The sequence below is a fragment of the Solea solea genome, chromosome 12, assembly GCF_958295425.1.
Source record: "Solea solea chromosome 12, fSolSol10.1, whole genome shotgun sequence".
Taxonomy (NCBI): Eukaryota; Metazoa; Chordata; class Actinopteri; order Pleuronectiformes; family Soleidae; genus Solea; species Solea solea.
The window spans coordinates 11,734,699-11,759,009 of record NC_081145.1 but is presented as its reverse complement, the minus strand read 5'-3'; the positions used below and the strand labels follow the sequence as shown (position 1 = coordinate 11,759,009).

Here is a 24,311-nt window from a genome sequence, read left to right as displayed (position 1 = left end):
GATACATTTGCTATTCTTCACTTCTGTCCGTACAGACGTCATAGACGATATATACACAAGATATATACTAGCGTGCATTCTATACAAGCTAACACAGTCTGTCCTTTGTGAGAATAGTACTTCATTTTATGAAGCCCTTTTTTTTCTAGCGTAGTTTCTGGAACCTTATTTTATGCTCAATATAGGGAAGATTAAAACATGTTTATTAATTTAGCTTCAATTTATATTTAGCTGAAGCTACAGCACTGAGTGTACAACCAGCAATGCATAAATAATAATTTTGTCTCAAATTTGGCAGTCCTTAAGGTATAAGGAAATACCTTATTGCAGCTTATGAACATAATATATTATGTATTAACCTACATAATGTATTAAATGTTAAAATCTCACAATCTTCTTCTTCTTTTTTTCTTTTTTTAAAAAAAAAACCCTCTTTCTTTGAATCTATTAGTCACAGTTACTAAGGTTTTATGTAAATCATCGAGTGACGCTAACATCCCATTACTTGGCAGTAAAACAGCAATTGATTAATGAGCTGGATCTATGTTAAGAATGAATGTCATAAATCATTTTCCTAATTTCACGTTATTTGATGATGTCAGCACTGAAAATCTGTCTCTGACTGTTGGGACTTAATTTAACTGTGAAACAGATCATTTAGTAAATTATCAATTGTAAATATGGAGCAATTAACATGCTCGACATCATTTCCACCTATTCACTAAATATGTCCTCTGTGTGATGACTCAGTTGTTTTGGTAAATTGGTTCTGCTTTAGTTCTGTCCCGACATTTATTCAGTTGGCGCTTATGTCATACTAATGTGGCAATGCTTTATTTAGGGTGATGAGGAGGGCAGCCTCGGTCTTCCCATCAGCCCCTTCATGGACAGAGCAGCACCACAGTTGGCCAAACTTCAGGAATCGTTCATCACACACATTGTGGGACCACTGTGCAATTCCTACGACTCAGCGAGCCTCATGCCTGGACGATGGGTGGAGCCCAACCCGGAGGAGGGGGAGGAGGAGGAGGAGGAGGAGGAGGAGGAGGAGGAGCCGGAGATCAGGGAGAACGAAGATGAGGATGAAAATGAAGAGGACACTGCAGAAGAGGACAGTTCCACAAGCTCAGAAGTGTCACGTAAGTGCTTTCTAAAACAGCGCTTCTCAAACTTTTACCACCTGAGAAAATATTGACATTATCACCAACGTTAAAATACAGCGGTGTAAACGGACCACGTAAAGTCCGCTACAGACTTTTCACACGAGGCAGATTTATTCCCAATAAGGGATTATTATTGTCTCTCTCATCATCCTCCTCTTCCTCACATATACTTCACACACTGGTATAGTGGAATTAGATGAAGATGGAGCGATCGATAAGGTGACCACCAGAAGAAGCTCGCGTACCACTGATGGTACATGAACCACAGTTTGAGAACCATGGGGGTCTAAACTAAAGCTTAAAAACCTGTAGTAGCAGTGCAAATGTAATAAAATGTCAGTTTAAAATCCACATTACATAATAACTTATCTGCAGCTGGTTTTAAAAACATCCTCAGTGCGTTACACCTGCTGGACACAGCGTATCAGGGAGCACTGGAGTTCATCTCCAATTGAATGCCAGAGTTGGATGTCTGCTTTTGTGCAGAGATTGGCATATTTTATTTTATCTGCAGGACCATCTTGGGTTGATTACCTTCTTATCTAGTGACCTACATTCTCCATTAAAATAGTGGAACTGATGCTTCTTCAATGTTCCAAAAGCCTGTACTGCATTATGGGGGGGGGGGGGGGTGTTCCACTTTGCTGCTCCATCTGTTTGGAATCACTTGCAATAACAGCTTACCGGGTGCTTTTAAACTAACTCTGAATAACTCCAAGTTTGATTTTGTGTTCATATTTTATGGAAACTTAGATATTGTATGAATGTGCTGTTTCCTGTCTCTGCCGTAAAGGAGATTTTTATTGAATTTTTTATATTTTTAATCTCAATTAGTCTTTCCTGTACGATATAAAAAAACATTTGAATTGACTTTCTTCTTTTCCAGAAAATACCACTCCCAAGAAAAGGAGGAGAGTCTTTTGTCAGATCACGCAGCACCTGATGGAGAACCATGAGATGTGGAAGAAGGTGATTGCAGAGGAAGCTCAGAAACAAGACCAAGGGGCAGAGTCTGTCCATTTAAACAATGTAGCCGAGCCTATTCTGGCGATTCATGAAGAAGAAGAGGAGCCAGGGAGCAGAGAAGAGCTGGTAGAAGGAGAAGATCCAGAGGAGGGAGTGGAGGAACCAGAGTGGCCTGTTTCTCCACAGGACGACTCGAAACCTCAAGAGGAACTACAGGAGGGCGACCCACAGTGAAAAGGCCCATGGGAAATAATGGTGTCAGTCAGGGCAAGGATGTGAAAAAGTATTTCTTTGTTTCTTATCCTATCAACTGACTCCTGTTTTTCGCCAGCACATCACTTAGACACAACACTGTAGAAGTTTGGGAAATGTGTGCCTATACAAAAAAAAAAAAAACAGGGTGGGAAAAAAATCTGTGCTTTACACATTTTATCTGAATATCCAAACATTTAAAGGAGCTTTCCGTATTGCAATACAGGATGGTTTTATGTTCTTTGGGATACAGACTCTTTTGCTACTGTCAAGAGAAGAGAGAAGAGACTGGTTGCACAGACCTCAACCCATTGTGGTCACACAGGACTGCAGACATTTGCTGCCAATTTATAAATAAATATTTTCAGAATGCAATTATATATAGACATCACAATTAACTGTAGTCGTGTGACGATTCTAGCAGGAGTTTTTAAGGTCGCACATGGGCCATAATGTTTTTTTTTATGTACGGATTATGAAGGCAGTCAATCACACGAGGAACACTGATGTATCGTCCGTCCTTTCGACTTCTGCCAAAAGTAACTGCTCACCTGTGGCGTTTTAGCGTTAAACACAAATACTTAATACTTGTTTTATGTTTTACATGTGTTGCCCAATTAATGATGTCATCCATACCTCAGACATGCACGTAAGTCCCGGCATGTTCCTGGAACTGTCCAGAGGCGCGACATGCGTTCTCCAGAACGAATCTCTGGATAATTTCCCATGAGCCCATGTGAGGACACAGCCGGAAATGCTCCAGCCAGCAGGTGTCCTGAATCCAGGGCCCACCATCACCTGTTTCACACTCTCGAGCGGCTTAAATATCATTATATGAACAGTAAACTCTCCAGGTCCAGACCAGGTGTCCATGTCTGAAAATGGCTTATGTGTGTGAGCTTGCAGGTGTGGGTCTTTGCTTGAAATAATTTATTTGTACCATCTCCAGTCCCCAGTTTCCGGGTAAATATGGACTTGACAAATTAACGTTGGGCTGTAGGAAAATGAATCAAATCGTACTTTGAAACTACCAAAGGTTTTAGGATGGTAAAAGGGAAAAAATCAACAAAACAGGAAACCATTCAATAAAAATATATAAAGAGTTAGAAAGCTTAATATATTAAACAAAACACCCTGATGTGGATTAAATGTGTAATCTTAATTTTTTTTTTTTTTTTATATATTTTATTTTAAATGTCCATAGACTGTCTTTATCACTACAGTGTTGTTTGTGTCTTTTCTATCACTTTCTGACACTTTGCTGTATTTAAGGCTCAGTGTACTGCAGTACGCTGTATCCTGGTCCTCATTATGTAATCACTTGCAAATGATGCTGATCTTAAACCCTCAGGAAACTCTCAACTATTGAAAGTCAACATTTGCATTACTCCTTGGGACAGTAAGATAAAAACATACTGGAATGGCAGGCTACTTTAACAATAATGAATAAGAACAATGATGATAATCATTGTTTTCTGCTTTTACTTTTAACATCGAAGCAGAAAACCTTTATTCATCTATGTATCCTCCTCTTCCAGCACCTCAGGGAGACTTTCTTTCTCTCGTGGTTAAAATCAGACAGGACATCAGAGTGCATCACACAGAGAGGATTTATTTTGAATTTATTCTTTTTTTAAGCTTTTTCTTTCCACGTCAAAAGAAAACAGTTGTGGGGCAAAAATCAATGGACTCAAAACAAGTCTCTGAGTTTAGCCAAAAGTCAAAGTTGTAATTAACTTGGAATGTTGTCATTATATTTCCACATTACAGGTACTATGCACATGTTTAGGTCATTGTTTTCTTACTGCTTCCTAATCGCCAAGCCTATTTTTGTACCGAGATATTAATTGACACAATTTAATATCTCAATGATCAGGACCTGACGTTTAAGAAATGTGCTGTAAAGTGACGTCACATAAGAGCCCCGACTTTGGACTGAGACAAAGCCACAAGTATATTCAACTGCGTCTCAAACATGCAACATGTTCAAGATGACTATTTCAAATTTATATATCAAATATGTACTTTGCTTTTAATTGGTGAAGCACCGCCATTGAGTTGTCGCATCAATTTAATGTCACATTAAAGTACATTGTGGCAGTATTATATACAAATGAAGTGCCCATAATCTTGTCCAGTGTCTGCATGTAACTCATAAGAAGTAAAACAGTTGTTTAATGGGTCTCTGACTTGTTACACTGCTTCCTTCAGTCATCTTATATCTGATCTTTAAAAAAAGAGAGAAAAAAAGACCAGCACATCCTTGCAGTTACATTCTTCTACCACATGATGTTTCCATCTGTGGTGAACACTAAAATAATCCATTTACCGCTCTCTCTCGCTCTCTCTCTCTACATATACTGCAGCACAAAGGCCACAAGCTGAAGGTAATTGGTTGACCCACTGATTAGAGAGACATTAAACAGAGCATCATTCACCACCACACAAGCCCTGTATCAGACCACACAGTTGTTTGAAGCCACTGAATCAGAACAGCCTTTTTTTTTGTTTGTTTTTTTGGCTTCTAATGATCATGTGTTGCCTCACCTATTGTATCTTGTTTACAATAATCCTGCTGTTTTGTTTTTTTTAGTATGTCACCTGCACTTCCTGCCCAGTGAGCTATTACGTTTTCTTAACTTCTTATGTTTCCCAGCTCCTGCTTTGAGAACACAGTATACGTATATATATACTGGACAGTGTGTGTGTTTTTGTCTTTTTGAATTCTGCCACTGAACCTCTCTAATGTGACTCTGTCCTCTATTTGACCAATCGCGCCACTGAGAAGAGCAGGGATGCGACTTTTGCTCAAAACGGTGACGCAGTTATTAGTGATGACACTTCCTCACAGAAGGCCCTTTAGCACACTTGTCCTTGCGCTTCCTCTTTGACATACGTTCCGCCTGTCCTGCACATCTGAGACCCTCACTGGCAACAGTGGACACAGAGGTCATCACAAAACTGCAACCGGATTCTATCCATCCGTCCATTTTGTTCATTTGCTGATGGTCACTTTTTTTTTTTGGGTTTGTTTGGACAATGCGTGCATTTTTGTCACCAGATGACTTCAATCCTGAAGTCAACTTGCTTTACGAGTGCATTTTTTTATTTTTTATTTGATTGTCATAATTATTCACACGTGTAGCATAGTTGTAATGGTGGGAACCAAACAAGCTTTACAATTATGTAAACAAACAAAAAAAAAAGATGAGTATTTTTATATAGTTGACACATGATTAAATAATGACTTGCTTTCTTCTCACTAGTACCTTGCACTTACCACATGTACAGTACTAACACGTGGAAGAATTATTCCAAAATACATGGTATTTGTGAAAGTAACATAATTAATTTCCTTCCGGGTTGATGCTCCATTTTGTACAATACACACACACACACACACACACACACACATATATATATATATATATATATATATACATATACATATGCTGTACAGTAAAGACATTTTAAAACTACAAAAAAACCTTTTAGATATACATTATTTATTTTTACCATTTTGTAATTTAGACACTATACTGTAGCTGCAATATTGCCAGACTTACTGGAAGTGCCTATATTGGTATTATGTAACATACAGTGAGTATATTTGAAGATCAGTAGTTATTGTCACAGCCGTGTGGATGTTGTAATGTGAATACATTGAATTATAAGACTATAATTTCTGTGGTACCACTGTGTCTGCGTTGTTTCATTATTTGCTTCATTTTGAAATCTACTAGGTAATGAATGATACATCAGGTCCTTGGTGTCATTTTCATTTTGAAGTAGTGGAGGTTGAGCATTAAACCTAGAAGGCAAGATTATCAGTTTTCGCCAAATGGATGTGATCGGCTGAATAGCTGTGAAGAAACTTTAAATAGTCTAACTTTGAGGGCTGTTGAGACCCAAATAGATGTTGCTAAAGTGCAATTTTAAATATATAGCTGAAATTTCATCCTCCTTATCATGTCTGCTCACATGATATGGGATCAATGGAAATTATATAATATATACTGTTTATAGTTTTCATTATATTTCAGTTCACAGGTTGAAAACAATTCTTTGTGACGGTTCATATTTTATGAATACAAAAAAGCGGTTAGGAGTGTGGTTTTACTGAAATGTAAATAAATAAGTAAACTAGTTCAATAACTTTGGTTTTTAAAACTTAGAACAAATGGGCAATACATTTGCAATCTCAACTTAAAATCAACACTATTTACGTATATATTGAAATATATCTAAAGATATCTATTGGGGCCCCCCTGGAGATCAGCCCCCCCCCCAATATTTTGTCATTGGTCAAACACTCAAGGACATGTGTGAGCTCCATTTGACTGAAATTGTGTAGTGAGGACACAACAGGGACGTGTTTACAAGTAAATAAGTTAATCACCCTTGGATTTCCATTTAGAGACCGTCAATAAATTCCCCATTCAATAGAAGAAAACTATTCAGTTCTCTTCATTTTGAAATGTTGTTGATGGTCCCTAGATGAAAGCCCCTTTTTATTGTATGATTATTATAGTAGTAATAATAATAATAATAACAATAATGATAATAATAATGGTAATAATAATAATAATATTTTGGCTTGTTGATATTATTTATTTTTTTTGGGGGGGGCGATTAATCCAACCTGAGACTAACTTCACTCCATGCTCCACAGTGCGTAAATGCACACGCGTCCTCGCGGCGACGTGCTGGATGTGATTTCACTTCACACATTTGTGACGTTATTATCATTCAGACTCAGCACTGAAAGCCTTTCACGGATAAAACACACCTGTGTGTCGCGGGAGTAAAAAACCCGCAGCGTGACACATGAAAAAGACCTGAGACTCCACGTGTTTCCCTCGTCATGACTCCATGTTTTAGCGACACACCGCAGGTTTTTGCAGCAACAATCCAGCGCTATGTCTCTGAGGTTCGCCGAGTGCAGTCATCACGTGGCGTGGGGTCTGAGTGTGAACACGATGTTCAGTGTGTGGGCTCTGCTTTCTGTGAAACACACTGATCCTGCTGCTGCTCAGCACACACACACCTACACAGAGATGATGATGATGATGATGGTGATGGACACTTTGTGCTGAAGCTTTTCACTGAAACAACAGGACATTTGTTTTTGTCTGGCCGTCTCTGTGATTGTGGACAACTTGTGTGAGGCACCGCGAGGAGCAGAGCGGCGTGAAGTTTGGTGAGTACCATGATGTCCTTTTGGACAAACATTCATTGTCCTCATTATGTGTCAGTTAATTAGCCTGAGAGCAGTCACTTAACAGAGATGAACACTATTTACAATGCATTTGAACTCGGGTTACTCCTTGTTTCTATTGCACATCATCAAACACTAATATAAATGTGAATGAAATCCAATGAAATCCATTTGCCACCCTTGTCCACAACCTGTGTGTGTCCACAACCTGTGTGTCCACATCTGTCTCTGTTTTGTGTTAAATCTGCAGCACATATCAAATGTCCTTGGATTACTGAACCCTCTCTTTTTCTTCTTCTTCAGAATTCTATTTGGATTTTATCCTAAACTCTGTTTTGCATGATTGATCAGATCACACATGTTAAAAAAAGTGGATCCTAAATGGTAAATGATTGTTGCATACCATTTGTAAAGGACAAAATATATATGATGCATCACTGTGCTGAGGTAATACACTAATATCTGTGTGAATACTTTTTTTCTGTTGTTTATTAGGTTTGTATATCCTTCTCTAAGTTGACCTTCACCTTTTTTGTATAAAAACAATTTAGTGCCAATCCACTCTATTCTTTCAACAAAGCAAACATTCACATTACACATTCTCTCTCTCTATCTCCAGTATGAAAAAGCTCATACACAATATTTACTAGTCTTGGTTTTTATTTTCCAACGTGTTCTTCTGCGAGTCCACTGTGCTGCTACTGTAATGTATGCAGTGCTGACCTATATGTTAAATTTAGCGTGAATCGTCAGAGATTTACTTCACCTCTACTGAAAATGCTGCACATTTTTTTTACATCATGGATTCATTCATTCATTCATTCATTCATTCATTTATTCATGAAAGGCGGAGTACAGCCTGGACAGGTCACCAGCCCATCGCAGGGCAAACATACTGTGACAAACAACTATTTAATGTCGTTTGTACAATTTGCTGTCAACTTAAAATGAGTTCATGGTCACGATTAGCAAAATTGAGCACAAAGATTAATGGCTATAACCTCCACTTTTAGCAAAAGTGTTAAAGAAATAATGTGTGTACATAAATTGAAGGAAAACAGTTTGTAAAGTTGGATGTTACACATCACCGGCCTATTTGTTGATTGCAAGTAGATGAAAATGATGTCTTAGTTGTCTTAGGCCCAGGACTCACCACACCAACAGGCACTAGACGACAAAGAACAATGAAGAATCGTGACACAACCTGAGTTGGCACATGTCGGAAGCAGAAGTTGCACCAGCATCTACAATTTGTGCTTGTGTGGGAAGAAATTATTTTCACTTATCATTAGATGGTAATAGTCTGTATTCATCATTATCAAAAAGGCAAAACCAGAGAACCTACTGTATCTAGCAGCTGTGCATGTCAACGACAGCATTTGTTGATTTTGTTACTCGGTCAGCTCATGGACAGTCACCTTGTCATATTTGTGTTAGTATCCATATTAAACAGGGAATGTATGAAAGAAGGATCATATATATATATATATATATATATATATATATATATATATATATATATATACATATACATATACATATACCTTTGGTGCGTATGTCCTTGTTTGCACGTCCTGGGCTTGGGATTGATTTTTGTTTACTGAGCACTAAGCGTTCACAGATCACTGCTGACCTCCAAATCTGAATTCCCCCCAGCAGGAGTGAGTGAGGACAGACAAAGTCAATCATCTGATGAGAAGCTGCAGCTCAGGAAGAGGCTGCCATGGAGAGAAAGGAGAGCTCAGCCACAGGCAGCTGGCCCCTCGACAACAGCCACATCTCCTCTGCAGTAAAGAACTCCTGCCATCCCAATCTGAAGGTATTGTACTGCCGAAACCAAGTATCTGTATTTGTATGAAACTCTACACTGAGATGATTGAACAGAAAATACTTGGTGAGTATTTACCCATATTTTTTTAGATTCTGGATACTATGCAGATATCCAGGTTTGAAAATAGGCTTACATAGGCCAGTGGGTACAGTCAGTGTATGAGAACGGTCATAAAAGCATTGGAACACTCAGCCTGACGGGAGAGACAGCCCACAAGGCTGTGATCGGGAAGTCACCTGACTGCTTGTAAGAAAATAGGACTAGAGTCACATGTGCAAAAGAAACTGTCACAGAGTGCATGTGCTAGTGGTTGCACCTTCTCATGTCTGCATGTTATGAATGTACTGTAACCAGATGACCAACTGACCAGAAGCACTGAAGGAGTCTTCTGTGGTTGTTTATATTAATCATTGAAACACCAACAAGCAGGCTGCATGTTGCAGCCCGAGCTGATGATGACATACATGCAAAGTGAGATGAGATGAGATGAGATGAGATGAGAGGAGATTCAACTTTATTGTCATTACTCAAATACAAGTTTCGGGTAACGAAATGAGGTTTGCATCTCACCAGAAGTGCAACAAGCAGAAAGTGCAGAATGTGAAAATATATATATATATATATATATATATATATATATATATATATATATATATATATATGTATATATGTATATATATATATATGTATATGTACAGAAGTAGATTTGTTCTATGGATAAGGATAAAGATAAAGAACAAATATGAATATAAATGAGCGCTATAAATACAATTATATTGTGCAGATTATTATATACAGATAAGGTGCAGTGAATACGCTATATTAAGAGACATATGGATAAATGCTAATTTACAGAATATTTTACAGATTATGGACATATTTTACAGGTGGACAGCTTATTGAGATGGTATGAACATTCTACATAATAAATAAACAAGAGAATACATTCTTCGGTGGGCAGAATTAAAAAGTGTGGGGGCGGGTAACTGGTGTAAGTGTTGTGCAGGGGGGTCAGTGGGGGGCAGAGATCGGAAGGGAGGCAGAGTACAGAGATCGGGGGGCAGAGTTGAGAAGGCAGACAGCTCTGGGGAAAAAGCTGTTCTTCAGTCTGCTGATTCTGGTCCGGAGGCTTCTGAGGCGTCTGCCGGAGGGCAAGGGGATAAACAGTCTATGGGCAGGGTGGGAGGAGTCTTTGAGGATGCTGTGAGCACGACGCAGACAGCGTTTCCTCTGAACGTCCTCAATGGCAGGAAGTGGAGTCCTTGTGATGCGCTGTGCGGTTTTGACCACCCTCTGTAATGCCTTGCGGTCTGTGACGGAGCAGTTTCCGTACCAGACTGTAACACAGTTCGTCAGGATGCTTTCAATCACACGGTGGTAGAAGTTCCTCAGAACGTCTGAGGACAGGTGGTGACGCTTCAGGATCCTCAGGAAAAAGAGGCGTTGATGAGCCTTCTTGACCAGACTGGAGGTGTTGGTGGACCAGGAGAGGTCCTCTGTGATGTGGGTCCCCAGGAACTTAAAGCTGGAAACACGTTCAACAGCCATCCCGTTGATGTGAATGGGGTTGTTTGTGTTTCTTCTTTCTCTCCTGAAGTCCACGATGAGCTCCTTTGTTTTGCTGGTGTTAAGGAGCAAGTGTTGAGTGTATTCATTGGATTACCGTGACCTTTGTACTTTTTGAAATGAAAACGTAGGTGGAGCCATAATCCGTCACGCATCATGATCCCTGTGTCGAGGCAGCAGTAGATGCTTTCCATGGACTTTGTTTGCAAACTTTAATTTCCAGTCAGAAAAGCCTGTCAAATGGCAAGCTGTGTTTTCTTTGCGTCCCCACAGGTGGCCTTGTTTTCAGAGACGGCAAACCTCTGTGTCTCAGGCTGGTTCTCAGCACAGGGGAAATCATTTTCATATCAATATACAGTGAACTTTGTCTCTTGATGTTGTGGAGAAACATGTCATTGGATGATATTTTGTTGACCTTGACCTCTGGCCTCTCAAGTACAAAATTGGTGTGCAGGTTTATGGATAAAAAGCTGCTTAGTGAAATGCTTCAGCTACGAGCTAGAACAATGAGGAATTTCAGTCATGCTGTGTTTTGTCCCTCTCTGGTTTAATCCTATGGTAAAACCTCTCATTATACAACATGCACTTGTTAACCTAGAGCACGTTTTTACGTTGTCCGTTGCTTTTGGTTTTACATTACATGAATATTGTGTGAGATACTGTAGCTGTCAAATGCAACAAAGTAAATCACTACTTTTTGAAAGTGTAATACTGATATGAATAAGTACACTGCTGGCTGTTATAATCAAAATGCAGGTTACCTTAGGTCCAGTAAAACTAGACTAATACTTATGATGAAGCAGGTTATGGCCCAAGTAATCAGATTATGTTCGTGATTCAAACCAATATTTGGATTCTGGGTTTTTCCAAAACACTGCACTGACATGAGAGTCAACAGAGTTAATGTCATAGTAACAATGAAGTACAATATAAAAGAGACGGTTCAATATGATCAATGGAGTCATATGACATGCATAGATCGTGTGGTATGAATGCTAACTATGCTCTCACACTGGGGGGTTTTGTCCAGATTAGTGGTTGTTATGGTTACACTGCTCCAACCTGAGCTCATTTATTTTGTTCCTGATTGTCAGAAGTTACAGGAAAGTCTATTTTCACCCTGTGTCGTAGTTCTTGTCTCTCACTCGGCAAAACAATGAAACTGTTAGAGTTTTAACAGCTCAAAATCTTGGACATGACATGGAGGACAGGCCTGTGTGTGTGTGTGTGTGTGTGTGCGTCATGAACAATTATGTGTGTGTGAGAGAGCTCGGGCTATTTTCATTCAGTCTATGGTTTCCAACCATGCTGTGTCTCCTTTGGTCTGTCAGATCTCATACTTTGGACTGTGGACTGTGGACAGTGTCTGTGATTGGCTTCTCTAATCCTCTCTTTGTTAGCAACTGTCAGTGACAACAGGTGGCTGAGCTAGAGGAGGATGAAGCTCAATACTCCCATAAATCCATCTGTGATATATGTATGCATGTGTGTGTGCGTATATGTGTACATATATGTATGTATATATGTATACATATATTTGTGTATGTATATATGTGCATATGTATATGTATATATATATATATATATATATATATGTATATGTATGTATGTGTATATGTGTATATATGTGTATATATGTATATATATATATACACATATATGTATGTATATGTGTATGTATATATATATATGTATGTATATGTGTATATACAACTGTGTATACAAACATTGGGTTATTATTATTTATTTAGTTTGTTGTTTATTTTCTGACTTTTCACTCTTCTCTTAGACGTTCCTGGCAGCCTTGTCCTTTGCCTCCTTTGCCCAGGCTTTATCTGGCAGCTACATGAAGAGCACAATCACACAACTGGAAAGGCGGTTTGACATCTCCAGTTACCTGATCGGCATCATAGATGGGAGCTTTGAAGTGGGTGAGTTTCTCTGTGTTCCATCCACGTGTCTCTTTATTTTCTCTGGGTGTTCATGAAGCATTTACATGCTAATGCAGGTATAACTTCTCAGCATGTCGGCCGGTGTGACGCCATAGAGCATTGAATATTATTAATTGAGTTGTAATGAGGGGAAAAATTGTGGGCGTGAGTTGGAGGGAATTTGTCATGATTTGTGTTGTTGCACAACAGACTGGGAACATCAAATGAAGAATGGGTCATAATGTGTGCAGATAAATATGAATAAATATTTATGCTGACTTTGATCGGAGTCTTTGAAGCTCTCTGTCATTCACATCTTGTGATCATACAGTTTATATTGAAACAATCAATCAGTGTTTATTTATATAGCACTATCTGCTAAGATCTCACATAAAAAAGAAATGATAAAAAAAACACAATGAAACAGTAAGGAAAACCAATAAAATAAGAATTTGAAGATGTACAGTTAAGAACAGAGGGAAAGTGTCACTGAATTTTAAAAGCCATTCTGAATAAATATGTTTTGATTTTATGTTTAAAAACGTCCAGGTCAGTGATAGAACCCCCCCCCAAACCAGGGGGTAACCTGTTCCAGAGGTTAGCAGCAGCAGCAGCAGCAGCAGCAACAGCAAAAGAACGGTCACACCACCGTTTGTATCTTGACCAGAGGACAGAACAGCCAGTATCTGCTGACCTGATGAGCGTAAAACCCTGTCATTGTCACGAATCGTTAAAATCTCTGTAAGCTGGAGCAAGGCTGTTAATGGCTTTATCAACTGCACGCTCATTTTTTTTCTAAAGTGTATATACAAAAGGCTTAATCTTAGGCTACTAAACCAAACCATTTTTATTTCGAAGCGATGATACCCTTATACAAACATACTTATAATGATCATTTAATATCATTTCTGCCAATAAACACCTCTGAAGGTTACACAGTGAAGTTTGAATTCAAAGGAATTGATTTCATTTATAAATAACATAAACCTTTTGACGAATACTATGACTATACTATTTCCTTCTCGTCGTCTCGTCATTTCATCCCTGTAGGGAATTTGCTGGTGATTGCCTTTGTGAGCTATTTTGGTGCCAAACTTCACCGCCCCAAGATCATATCAGTCGGATGTATCTTAATGTCTTTCGGGACCTTCTTGATGGCCATGCCACATTTCATCAGTGGCCGGTATGTACAACACGACGTCGGAATGTCTGTATGCACTGCTGTTCAAACATGAACACGTAGTCTGTGATGGATGATTTTGTGCAATCCACGGATTGTCTAACAATACCCGGTGCTTTCTCCCTTCCCTTGTGTAACAGTCACATTGGTATTTTGTACGCAGCTATAAGATCGAAACAGCCATTCGATCATCAGTGAATTCAACCAATAACCTCTCTCCATGTCCAGTGAGTTCCGCCGAGTCCAGTAGTGTGGGGGACAGACCCTCTCTACTGCCACCTAATGGTAGGGTCCATTGCTCAGTCAGTAAGTATTTGAATTACAACTGCTCCGCTCACCTTTACTTTTGTTTTTCAACTTTAGGTTGTGTGCGAGAGTCTAGTGTTTCCATGTTGGCCTACATGTTTTTGGGAAATGTTCTGCGAGGGATTGGAGAGACTCCGATACAACCTTTGGGAATCTCCTACATTGATGATTATGCAGAGTCCAAGAATGCTGCGCTCTACATTGGTGAATGCACCTTATATTTTATATTTGTAGGTTTATTATTTACAGGAAGTTATTTCCAAACTTGCGAATCTCATCTATTGCATGTTGAGTACATTCTGGAATTTGCTAATGTGACATGTGGCCAGTGGAATAAGTCTTGCATAGACTGTTTCTTGCAACATTGTCCCCTAAAACCATAGATATATTTGGTTAAGTTCATGTCTTGTTGGTCTATGACAGGTTGTGTCCAAACGATATCAATCATCGGCCCTGTCTTTGGATACTTGCTGGGTTCACTTTGTGCCAAAATTTACGTTGACATCGGTTACATGGACATGGGTGAGTAAGCTCGGGCAGCTGTGTAATGATAAACTCATTATTAAGTAGTTAATAACAGAACAATGATATTATATTTTCTCACTATAACAAAATGCACCAATCCTCCATAATACCTTTTGATACATCTGTTTAAAAAAGCACTTAGCCAAGTTATTAAAGTAGTTATTACTAGTGAATGTAACTAGTGAATGACTCTTAGAAGCAACCAAAACAAATCTCTTCATGAAAGTTTCCTCATCACTTCACAGAGACTGTGACCATTACTCCCAGTGACGCCCGCTGGGTGGGGGCATGGTGGCTGGGTTACCTCATCGCTGGCATCATCACTCTCATGACTGCTGTTCCCTTCTGGTTCCTGCCCAAATCGCTGCCAATGCCTGTGGACGAACACGACACCAGCTGCACGCCGGAGCAAAGCAGGTTCCTCAAAGATTCCCCAAACATGAAGCACAAGTTCAGACCTGAGGAGCCGCCTAATTTACGTCAAATGGCCAAGGGTATAAAAACAAGTTAATGATTGCAGTGTATATTGAATAATAGCAGTAAGGATGTAACAACACATTTCACCTGACTTACTTGTGACTCATTTCTTAAACCAACAGAATCCTGTTTTTACCACAGCTGCACGCTCATTTTAACTCCCAGTATGCTGCATGTAGATGATGACATTTTAAATCCATTTGTGGGTCTAGATTTGAATGCCACATGCTGACAATTTCAATCTATGAATTATGAGAACATGAATTTCTAAACCCCTGAACAGCATGTGCTCCGCATTGTCTAGTGGGTAAAATGTGTGTCACGAACCATACGGCTCCTGTTTCAGTCTGATCGTGGTCGTATTTGTCTCTTATCACCTGTCACACAGAGTTTGTGCCGACATTGAAGAGTCTCCTTGGAAGTCCCGTGTACATCGTCTACTTGTGTGTGACCATCATTCAGTTCAACTCTCTCATTGGCATGGTCACATACAAACCCAAGTACATCGAGCAACACTATGGCCAGTCGGCATCAAAAGCCAATTTTCTTATGGGTAAGCAGATTATGATTATAATGAATCCCTCATTTTATGATTACAATTTCTAGATTTTGTTTTATTTTTCCAGATTATTTATAACTTGGCACAAAAAGTAAGTAAATGTGGGCAATTTATTAGTTGTAATAATGCTTCTTGGCAATTAATCTTATACTGTTGGAAATTGCATTCATGGGCTGAGCTGCAGTGTGGGGTATGTGGGTTGTGTCTATGGAAAAACTTGCCAAATCTTCTTTGCCAATGCCAAACAGCTTATTCTGCTATTGACTCTTTCTTTGAGCTTCTGGTGAAGCAGCATCTCCATCACTGGAGTCAATCTCAATCCGGAGAGATGTCAAGATGAGATTCTGCAACCAGTGGCAATCCCACATCTCCACAGTCTGGGACCAAACTCTTTCCTCCAAGATGTGAACGCTCGCTCCCACAGAGTGAGGTTTATCAGAGACGACCTCCAGAATTTGGGAGAGAAGAGGATGGAATGGTCTGCCTCCAGTTCTGACTTCGACCCCGTTGAACACTTGTAGCTTCAGCTTGGCCGTGCCGTTTGTGCCAGAGTGACCAACACAAGCACATGTGGCTGATTTGTGACACGTGCTGGTTGAAGAACAGCGGTGTGTGTGTGTGACCAAAGCTGGTGACCAGCATGAGGAGGAGGTGCCAGGCTGTTGTGGCTGTGTATGGTTCTTCCACATGCGACTGAGGCCCCTGTTTGTTACATTGCCAACATGTCTCGATCATTCTGTCCAATAAACGACACCAAACAAGACTGGTATTGGCAGAAAAGATTTGGCATACGCACATACTCAACTCTGCTGTGCTGTGCAACCCACAAATGCATTTTCTTTACAAATGTAGCACTATTTAAAAGGGAAATAAAAAGGCTTTCCAACTGTATAAGATTTATTGGCAACAAGCGTTTTTACAACAAAGAAGTAATGGACCACACACGTGCTTGCTCAAAACCTATGTTGCTGAAAGAACAATATTTACGAATGCTAAGTGATGTGAGCTGGATGGTCATAAGTGTTTCATGAGATTTTGATTAATATTTAATGCTCCAGCGCCGACATCCCTCTTAAGTAAAGGCTACAGCTTTAAGATGACAACCGAGATTCTAGACTCAAGATGTGGTGTCATTTTCCTTATTTACCTGCATAAATAACAGACATTTGAAATGTTTTTCCCAGGGCCCTCATCACTGTTTGAAGAAATGTGAAATAACATTTATACCTCGGTTGGAAAAGTGCAGGCAATCTTTTCATCCACGTAACTGAATAAGTAAAGAGATGATGGGAAATACCACATCCTCTCAACCATCAAGAATCATTTTCATCTTTCACAACATGACTGAATGAGACTACTTTGATATGAATGAGCTGTATGTTTTTGATCTTCTTTTGTTTCCAAGAGAAGGTTCCAGGTTGTATTCTGGTCCCTTATCCAAGAATGTGTTGTCGTGTTGTGCCCGTTTTGCTTAGGCATGATCAACATCCCAGCTGTGGCCCTCGGGATGTTCTCCGGAGGTGTTGTCATGAAGAAGTTCAGGTTGGGTGTCCTGGGAGCAGCTAAATTTGCTTTTGGGACCTCCCTGCTGGGATATCTCCTGTCACTCTTTTTCTTAGCCATGGGCTGCGAGAACCCTAAAGTGGCAGGCGTCACAGTCTCATACACTGGGTCAGTGATGTCTGTGTGTATTTCTGTCAGTTCTCCAATCATTCATTACATGCTCTCTCTGTCTCTCTGTGTTCCGTCCTTGTGATCTATTTTTCACGACAGCTGTCGATAACAAATGCGTCTTCTCATGTTGTCACATCATGCAGAGTGGAGGGCATGTCTTATCAGGAAAAATCTCTCTTCTCCGACTGCAATTCTCAGTGCTCGTGCTCAGGCAGGGAGTGGGATCCAGTGTGCGGAGAGAATGGGATCACGTACGTGTCCCCGTGCTTGGCAGGATGCACCTCCTCCTCTGGCTCTGCAAAAAACATGGTCAGACACACTTTTATGAAATGGACAAAAGGAAACGGTGTTGCTCGACACTTTACACTCCTCCAAGAATTGTTTTGGTTTAGTGGACATTTTGTTGTCCAATGTGATAGGAAGCCACTGTGTCCATGTAGACGTTTTACCTGTCCCGCTGTAAACTCGCTCTTCTTCAGCCAGGTAACTTCCGCCCAAGTTTCCCTCATTAATTCGAGCAGGAAACTGGCAGGGACTTATTTACTTTAGAGCGTGTCTTTAGTTTCATGTCGGTCAATATTGACAGTCATTGTGAGAAGATGCCTGGAATTAAAGATTAGGTTTTGCTCCTGATTGACAGTTGAGGACATTTTGGTTTTAGACTCATTTATGGTCAGAAATCAACCAGTGAAAGCATTTAATACCAGTTATTTGATATGTGCTTGCACTATGTATAAACAGCATATTCTGAACCTTATATTGATATTGAAGAAACATGTAGTGTGATGCGTATATTGTTATTGAATTATTGGCTAGTCCTTGCTGCGTGTCATCTAACACTGATATTAAAACATGTGTTGTCTCTTAGGTGTTTGACAACTGCAGGTGTTTGGCACTGACTATGATCCATCCAGGCAATATGACGGTCACTCTGGGTCAGTGCCCACGCAAAGACGACTGTGAAAAAATCTTTCCATACTTCCTGGCTCTGTCTGTCCTCAGCTCATTCATTATTTCTCTTGGGGGGACACCTGGCTTTGTGCTGCTTATCAGGTCTGTCAACAGCCCTCTTGTGGGCTCTCGTTATATACCAGACAAGTTTTGATCTCATGTTATCACTGTGTCTGTGTTTTTGACAGTATCATTTATGTAATTAGAATTTTAAAACATTTTAATACAATGCTCCTTTGAGTCATTTTAAATATCCCTGTAAAGATGTTTTAAGTTGTCCTTCATGTGCTGTGTGGTTGGAAAGTCAGATTTAAAGTGTCTGTTTTGTTTCCATAGGTTCATTAAACCTGAGCTTAAATCTCTTGCCCTTGGAATCCACACACTGGCCACTCGTATGCTCGGTGAGAATAGCTCTGTTGCTTTACTGCACATTAATGCACCACGAGTGAGGACAGCTGTGGGAGTCATTCTTAATGAAACCTGTTATCTGCTGATGTAACAACTTATTTTAAACTGTGCAACAGCTGGAATACCTGCCCCCATATACTTTGGAGCCATAATCGATACCACCTGCCTCAGATGGGGATACAAACTGTGCGGAGGAAGAGGAGCGTGTAGAATATATAATACCTCAGCTTACAGGTAATTAAACCCTATATTATGTACACAACAGGATGTCATTGAACCCCTGAATTCACAGAGAGTAGAAATCTACATTTACTTAAGTGAGACTAAAATTCTTAAGAACCAATTCAGTGATACTGTTAGTGATGACATAGGTTAACCTTGTATTCAGAGATGTACAGTCATATAAGCTGAGTAAGAAGTTATGATCGAGGACTAGCTGTTATATGATTATTTTGTCTTTTCTCACAGGACAGTGTACCTGGGCCTGACTCTGGTCTTGAGGACAGTCTCCTTCTTCTTTTGTGTTCTGGGAATTGCTCTGCTCAAAAGACATATTAAGAGGAAGGAGAATAATGCTCTCATCAGTGAGAATGCGGAGATGGCATCACTAAGGAAAGAGGAGAACGGCTCCATACACTGTGAGCAGGTAATACTGTCCACAGACTGCAGTTCTGACTCAGAGACTCACTTGTGAGACTCGACACAACCACCTCTCTTCTGAATGTAGCACTATTTAAACATTTGTTAATACAAATCGTGTGTATTTGACAAGGAGTCCTATTACGACATATCTGAGAAAAAAGCTTTTTTTATACCTACAAATGTATTTGATCCATGTAAAAGTTGTGCTTTTCAAAAATGTAAGACTTTTGAAGAAAATATGAATGTAATAGCGCTTCATTTTCTATGTCCTTTATTATTACTATTGTGGTAACCCATGCCGGTTTGCAGCAAGAGTCTCGGAGTGTCAGTGGGTTAAGCTTGTTGAGGAGGTTTAGATATTGACCAGGGTTCACTTATGTCTGCAGATCAGGCTGGTATTTGCAGAAGCAGCAGATTTTGTGATGTGGCATCCTGGGTTTTCTTCACCTTATTTTGATGCACTTCTAACACTCACACACTACATTACACACACACACACACACACACACGCACAGTGGTGTTACACTGACATCACACCTCATATTTAAGTGTTTTATGTGTGTTTTTTTTTTTTTTTTAGGTTAAATAAATTACTTTTGTGAAGTAATTGAAACCACTGTGTTCTCCCCCCTTCTTTGTCATAAACAAGAGCCAGGTTAAGGCATTAAGCTTGATTTGATTCATTTCAGGTTGAGAATACATTTAATAGACATACAAATATTTTGCACATCTGTTGTCAGTCATTCCAGTGGCACACCCACTGGAATAACTGCATTTGGCTACACTGATGCAAAGTAGGTGTTTCAGCCTGTGGTGAGATGAGATGAGGTGAACAACCAGATCAAAGAGGAAACAAAGGACAGCTGCAACTATGGAGAGTTAAAACCGTTGTTTGTTTTGTAGAGATGTAAAATACAGCGTTCCCACAACGGCATCGCTGTTTCGTTATTTTGTGCCTTCAACACAATGAGTGACTAAGAATAAAGGAACAGATGTGCAGCCTTCAAACAGCTCAAAAAGTGTATTTAACATCTGCGGCATCAGTTTACAAACATGAGCACATCTGTACCTGACTGCAATGTGTATAATAAACTGTGTGTAGTCTTATTATGGAGTTCACTGTATTTCTGTATTTCAGATGTATCCTTATGTATGGTGTCAGCCCACTTTGTAATGCATGACGGAAAAACACACACACTTTCAAGGCCTTTTTGTTTATGTGTAATAATTATGCCCTTTTTTTACATCACAAAAAACTCAACAAACTACAAAAGAAAAATCAAGATCAGTGTCACACTATACATTGATTTATTTGCAGGGAGATCCACCATTCAAGACATAGATTTTAAGGACGCTATTGTAAAAAGAAAGTTAAAGCTAAATGTTATAATTGTTTTTTCAGAGGTTTATAGTAAATACAAAAACATGTAAGCGCTACATCTCATAAGACAGTCCGTTAGAAGTCATTTAGCATTAGCATGACTACAATCAACCACTAGAGGGAGCAGTTACTAAAAGATGATACAAAAAGGCACAATGTAAATTCAGAACACACCCACAAGCATTTCAAAATATTCAGTGCTATCGTTTATCCATTAAATGGTTGTTAGTTTAATTCTATCAGTTCAAACGTGCCGTGGTGAATGTGGTAAAGGATAAAACAAGTATGGCTCCTGCCGCTGTATTCCTGTGGTCACTGATCCTTTTTGTCTTCAGGACTCTGGAGATTCTGTGGATTAAGTAGTGAATTAGAAAAAAAAAAAAGGCTGTTTTTAGTTTTTTTGCTTGTTTTGTTATTTTTGGATGGTGTTACCTGAAGTTGATGGTGTTCCGTCAGTAGTCTGTCGTACTCGTGTGCCAGACCTTTCGCCTGCCTCTTCATGGCTTCGACTTCAGCGTCAGACTTGTGCACAGCTACAAGCACACTTCTACTTAGCACACTGTTTCCACCCTTTTCATGATTAATATTTGCGTGAACACTTGTGTGATGTTGGACGGATCGCGTCCGTATGCAGTGATAACTCACCCTCCTTTGCAGTCTTCAGTTGACCTGCCAGCTTCTCCACCTCCTGCTTCAGTTGCTGGTTTTTTGCTGACAAGGAATTTTCCTCATCGAGGAGAGCCTGAGTACATAAAAAAAAAAAAACTAAATAGAAACCATACCCACAGACACTTAAATAACTCAAAATGTGATGAAATTGTTGCGCGATGCATACATTTCAGAGCAGATAGAGTAAACTGAGGGAAAACTGAGATAACATTGGCTTCATATCTTCTTCAAGCTCCAGTTAACTCTATCTCTTACTTGTTTGAGTAGCAAGTTGTCTTCCTGGTGCTGTTTGGCTGCCTTGACTGCACTCTCCATCTGTGCCTGAAGGCCTGCACTGCTCTCCAGTGTGACAGCAGCCTGGTTTAGCAGTGTGACAACCCGACGCATGATACTGTGATGTGTTTGCAGGACAGGAAATGAAAAAAACAGGACATTCACTGCATCATGTACTGCAAAAGGTGAATATAGGCGAATGGGCAAGTATAGAAAGCAGTCAAGCTCACAGCCAGAGGAAGAGAGAGAAGCCAGATATGTAGAGGTTCCTCTGGGCCCTGAACAGCTTCATGTGGACATGGTCGTACACATTTGGGTTCACCTTAGCATCTTGCATTGGCTCAGGCCCGGAGTATTTGTGTACCTCACGGAGTGCATCTGAGCGTGAGCGGGAGAACAGACGCATGACTGTTGTAGCTTGGCTTACACACATGTATAGCAGGCTTCTTGGTGTTGTTCAGTGTCTGACACTCACCACAGACTGCTTACCAAGGAAAAGAACAATCAGAACCATGATCATAGTAAAGAAGCATTTGTTCCAGTATGGTGATAACCAGTTCCATATTCTCCAGCTGAAAACCTTACGCCATCTGCAAAGTAGGTCAAAAGGACAGTGTGAGTGCAGCTGTCAAAACAAACGGTAGAGTGGAGGATGTGGACGCACTCTGCTGGTGAGTGGTACGAACTGCATGTTACATGTGCAGAACATGAGTTGGTTGTTTTATAGTCACACAGATTATGTTGCTGTACTTTATTAAATGACACTACCTCTGTGCTGATATGAAGGGTATGCAGAAGATGAGGTTGACTGCTATCTCTCCATAGAGGAAGAAAGCCACAGCCGTCCACTGGAGAGTCATTGTCTCTGTGATTTCATGAGAAAAGTTCATTTACTTTATGTATATATATACAATCCAGAAGTGAATTAGACGTGTCCATACAGTATCATTCATACTCTAGTTTGTATCACTTTAAAACTCTAGTAAGTAACTTTTGTGAATGTTGTTTTTCTGCCTGTTTGGTCTTCATGAATTAGAAATGATGTAACATTATTCATATGCTTCACCCTGCATCTCAAAACAGGCTATGTCAAGTGTTTCCCCGGGCAGTGCAGGGACAGGTGAGGACAAGAAGCATTTATTCCGTCAAACTAGTGATTGACCCTGTTTTTTGAGCAGTAGCATCCACCTCTGAAACCTTTCGTGGGCCCTTCTTTGCGTCATACTCCAACCGAATACCTTTACGAGCACAATGTTGCCATTTCCTCTGTCTGGACACAAAACAAATGACTTCCTGTGTGCAGCGCAAGAATGCACACACACACACGCACACATGAGATCAAAACATTGCTATATAAAGAAACAGAGAGAGAGTCGTGTGGCGCTTACAGGCTTCATCAGCCTTGTGTGAATTCATTTGACAATGATTTAAATGTAGCATTTAAAAGTTACACACTATAGCTTTACTGTAATTCACACCGGACATGTGGCAGTGGAAATTAATACAAAAACATATTCTTATTTTTACAATTACATACTGTATTGTATATTATGAAGCTATACTGTTTTAAGGCACATACAAGTTACTGTAGGCCTTTTTCACCAAAGAAAATAGACTGCAGTAAATATCCATTGCTTCTTGCTACATTTAGACTTTTACTTCTACTCTAACCATTTAAATCATTAACCAACCATGTTCTACTTTCTTTTAGTCTAAAACCAGGTGGAATTCAGTCTGTTCAAAGAAATAAAATCAAGTTGTTTGCTTACCAGACAGACCGCAGAGGAATGGGAAAGTTCAGACATGCACATGGGCTCATTCTCATTCACAACAGCTGCTGAGGACCATCAGAGAACCGACAGTCCTAAATAAATCTCCCCGAGTCAGGTGACCTCATTGGTCGGCCCCCTTTGGATTATTTAAAACACCACAGCATTCAGTGATCCAAGTGCTTTATTTTCAATCGACTGAATAACTGCAAGATGTGACTTCATACATTTGACCCATTTTTTCCCCTGGTATGTCCATGTGTGTGTGTGTGTGTGTGTGTGTTGATGCCATCTCACATTTCATGTCATGCATACGAGGTAGACTCACTGTGTTTTTAAATGTAAATTAAGTCAAACCTTAACTTTAAACCAGCTAAAAAGACACATGTTCAATGTCTCTTTTGATATGTTGACTTGCATGACTCAGCAGTTCCTGCACGAAACATGGCACAGAAAAAAATACACCCCTGTCCACAAGGTGGCACTATTATCCCATGATATAATATACAGTAGCTTTTTCTTTTAGGTCAGGAAATGTTTTGTTATTACATCAGTTGTCTTTAGTAGAAG

The 24,311-nt window shown here is 39.8% G+C and overlaps 3 protein-coding genes across 7 annotated transcripts in view; 2 read left to right on the top strand and 1 right to left on the bottom strand.

Moving 5' to 3' along the window:
* Nucleotides 1-6,074, top strand: part of pde3a (phosphodiesterase 3A, cGMP-inhibited) — a 94,121-nt gene extending 88,047 nt beyond the window's left edge. For all 3 annotated transcript variants that reach the window (XM_058645665.1, XM_058645664.1, XM_058645666.1), the window contains 2 exons: nt 842-1,139; nt 2,050-6,074. In XM_058645665.1, the coding sequence (XP_058501648.1) occupies nt 842-1,139; nt 2,050-2,363 (612 nt within the window). In that variant the 3' untranslated portion in view covers nt 2,364-6,074. The remainder of the gene's footprint in view (nt 1-841; nt 1,140-2,049) is intronic.
* A 1,031-nt stretch (nt 6,075-7,105) lies between these two features.
* On the top strand, nt 7,106-19,732 carry LOC131469410 (solute carrier organic anion transporter family member 1C1-like). 3 transcript variants are annotated; one of them, XM_058644308.1, is made up of 15 exons: nt 7,106-7,581; nt 9,259-9,418; nt 12,786-12,927; nt 13,978-14,110; nt 14,271-14,392; nt 14,471-14,617; nt 14,837-14,935; nt 15,184-15,432; nt 15,804-15,968; nt 17,450-17,645; nt 17,792-17,957; nt 18,517-18,701; nt 18,936-19,000; nt 19,124-19,241; nt 19,476-19,732. In XM_058644308.1, exons 2-15 carry the CDS (start codon nt 9,323-9,325, stop codon nt 19,699-19,701), a joined length of 2,109 nt encoding a protein of 702 aa, XP_058500291.1. In that variant the 5' UTR covers nt 7,106-7,581; nt 9,259-9,322; the 3' UTR covers nt 19,702-19,732. The 3 variants fall into 3 exon arrangements, with proteins under 3 accessions (XP_058500291.1, XP_058500292.1, XP_058500293.1); XM_058644309.1 differs by having other exon boundaries at nt 9,256-9,418; XM_058644310.1 differs by lacking the exons at nt 7,106-7,581; nt 9,259-9,418 and having other exon boundaries at nt 12,789-12,927; nt 14,248-14,392.
* A 1,208-nt stretch (nt 19,733-20,940) lies between these two features.
* On the bottom strand, nt 20,941-23,822 carry LOC131470167 (B-cell receptor-associated protein 29-like). The gene is made up of 8 exons (XM_058645800.1): nt 23,742-23,822; nt 22,741-22,837; nt 22,462-22,562; nt 22,203-22,350; nt 21,955-22,090; nt 21,676-21,772; nt 21,463-21,563; nt 20,941-21,378 (listed from the first exon to the last, which is right to left on the bottom strand). Exons 2-8 carry the CDS (start codon nt 22,830-22,832, stop codon nt 21,343-21,345), a joined length of 711 nt encoding a protein of 236 aa, XP_058501783.1. The 5' UTR covers nt 22,833-22,837; nt 23,742-23,822; the 3' UTR covers nt 20,941-21,342.
* Between the last annotated feature and the right edge of the window lie 489 nt (nt 23,823-24,311).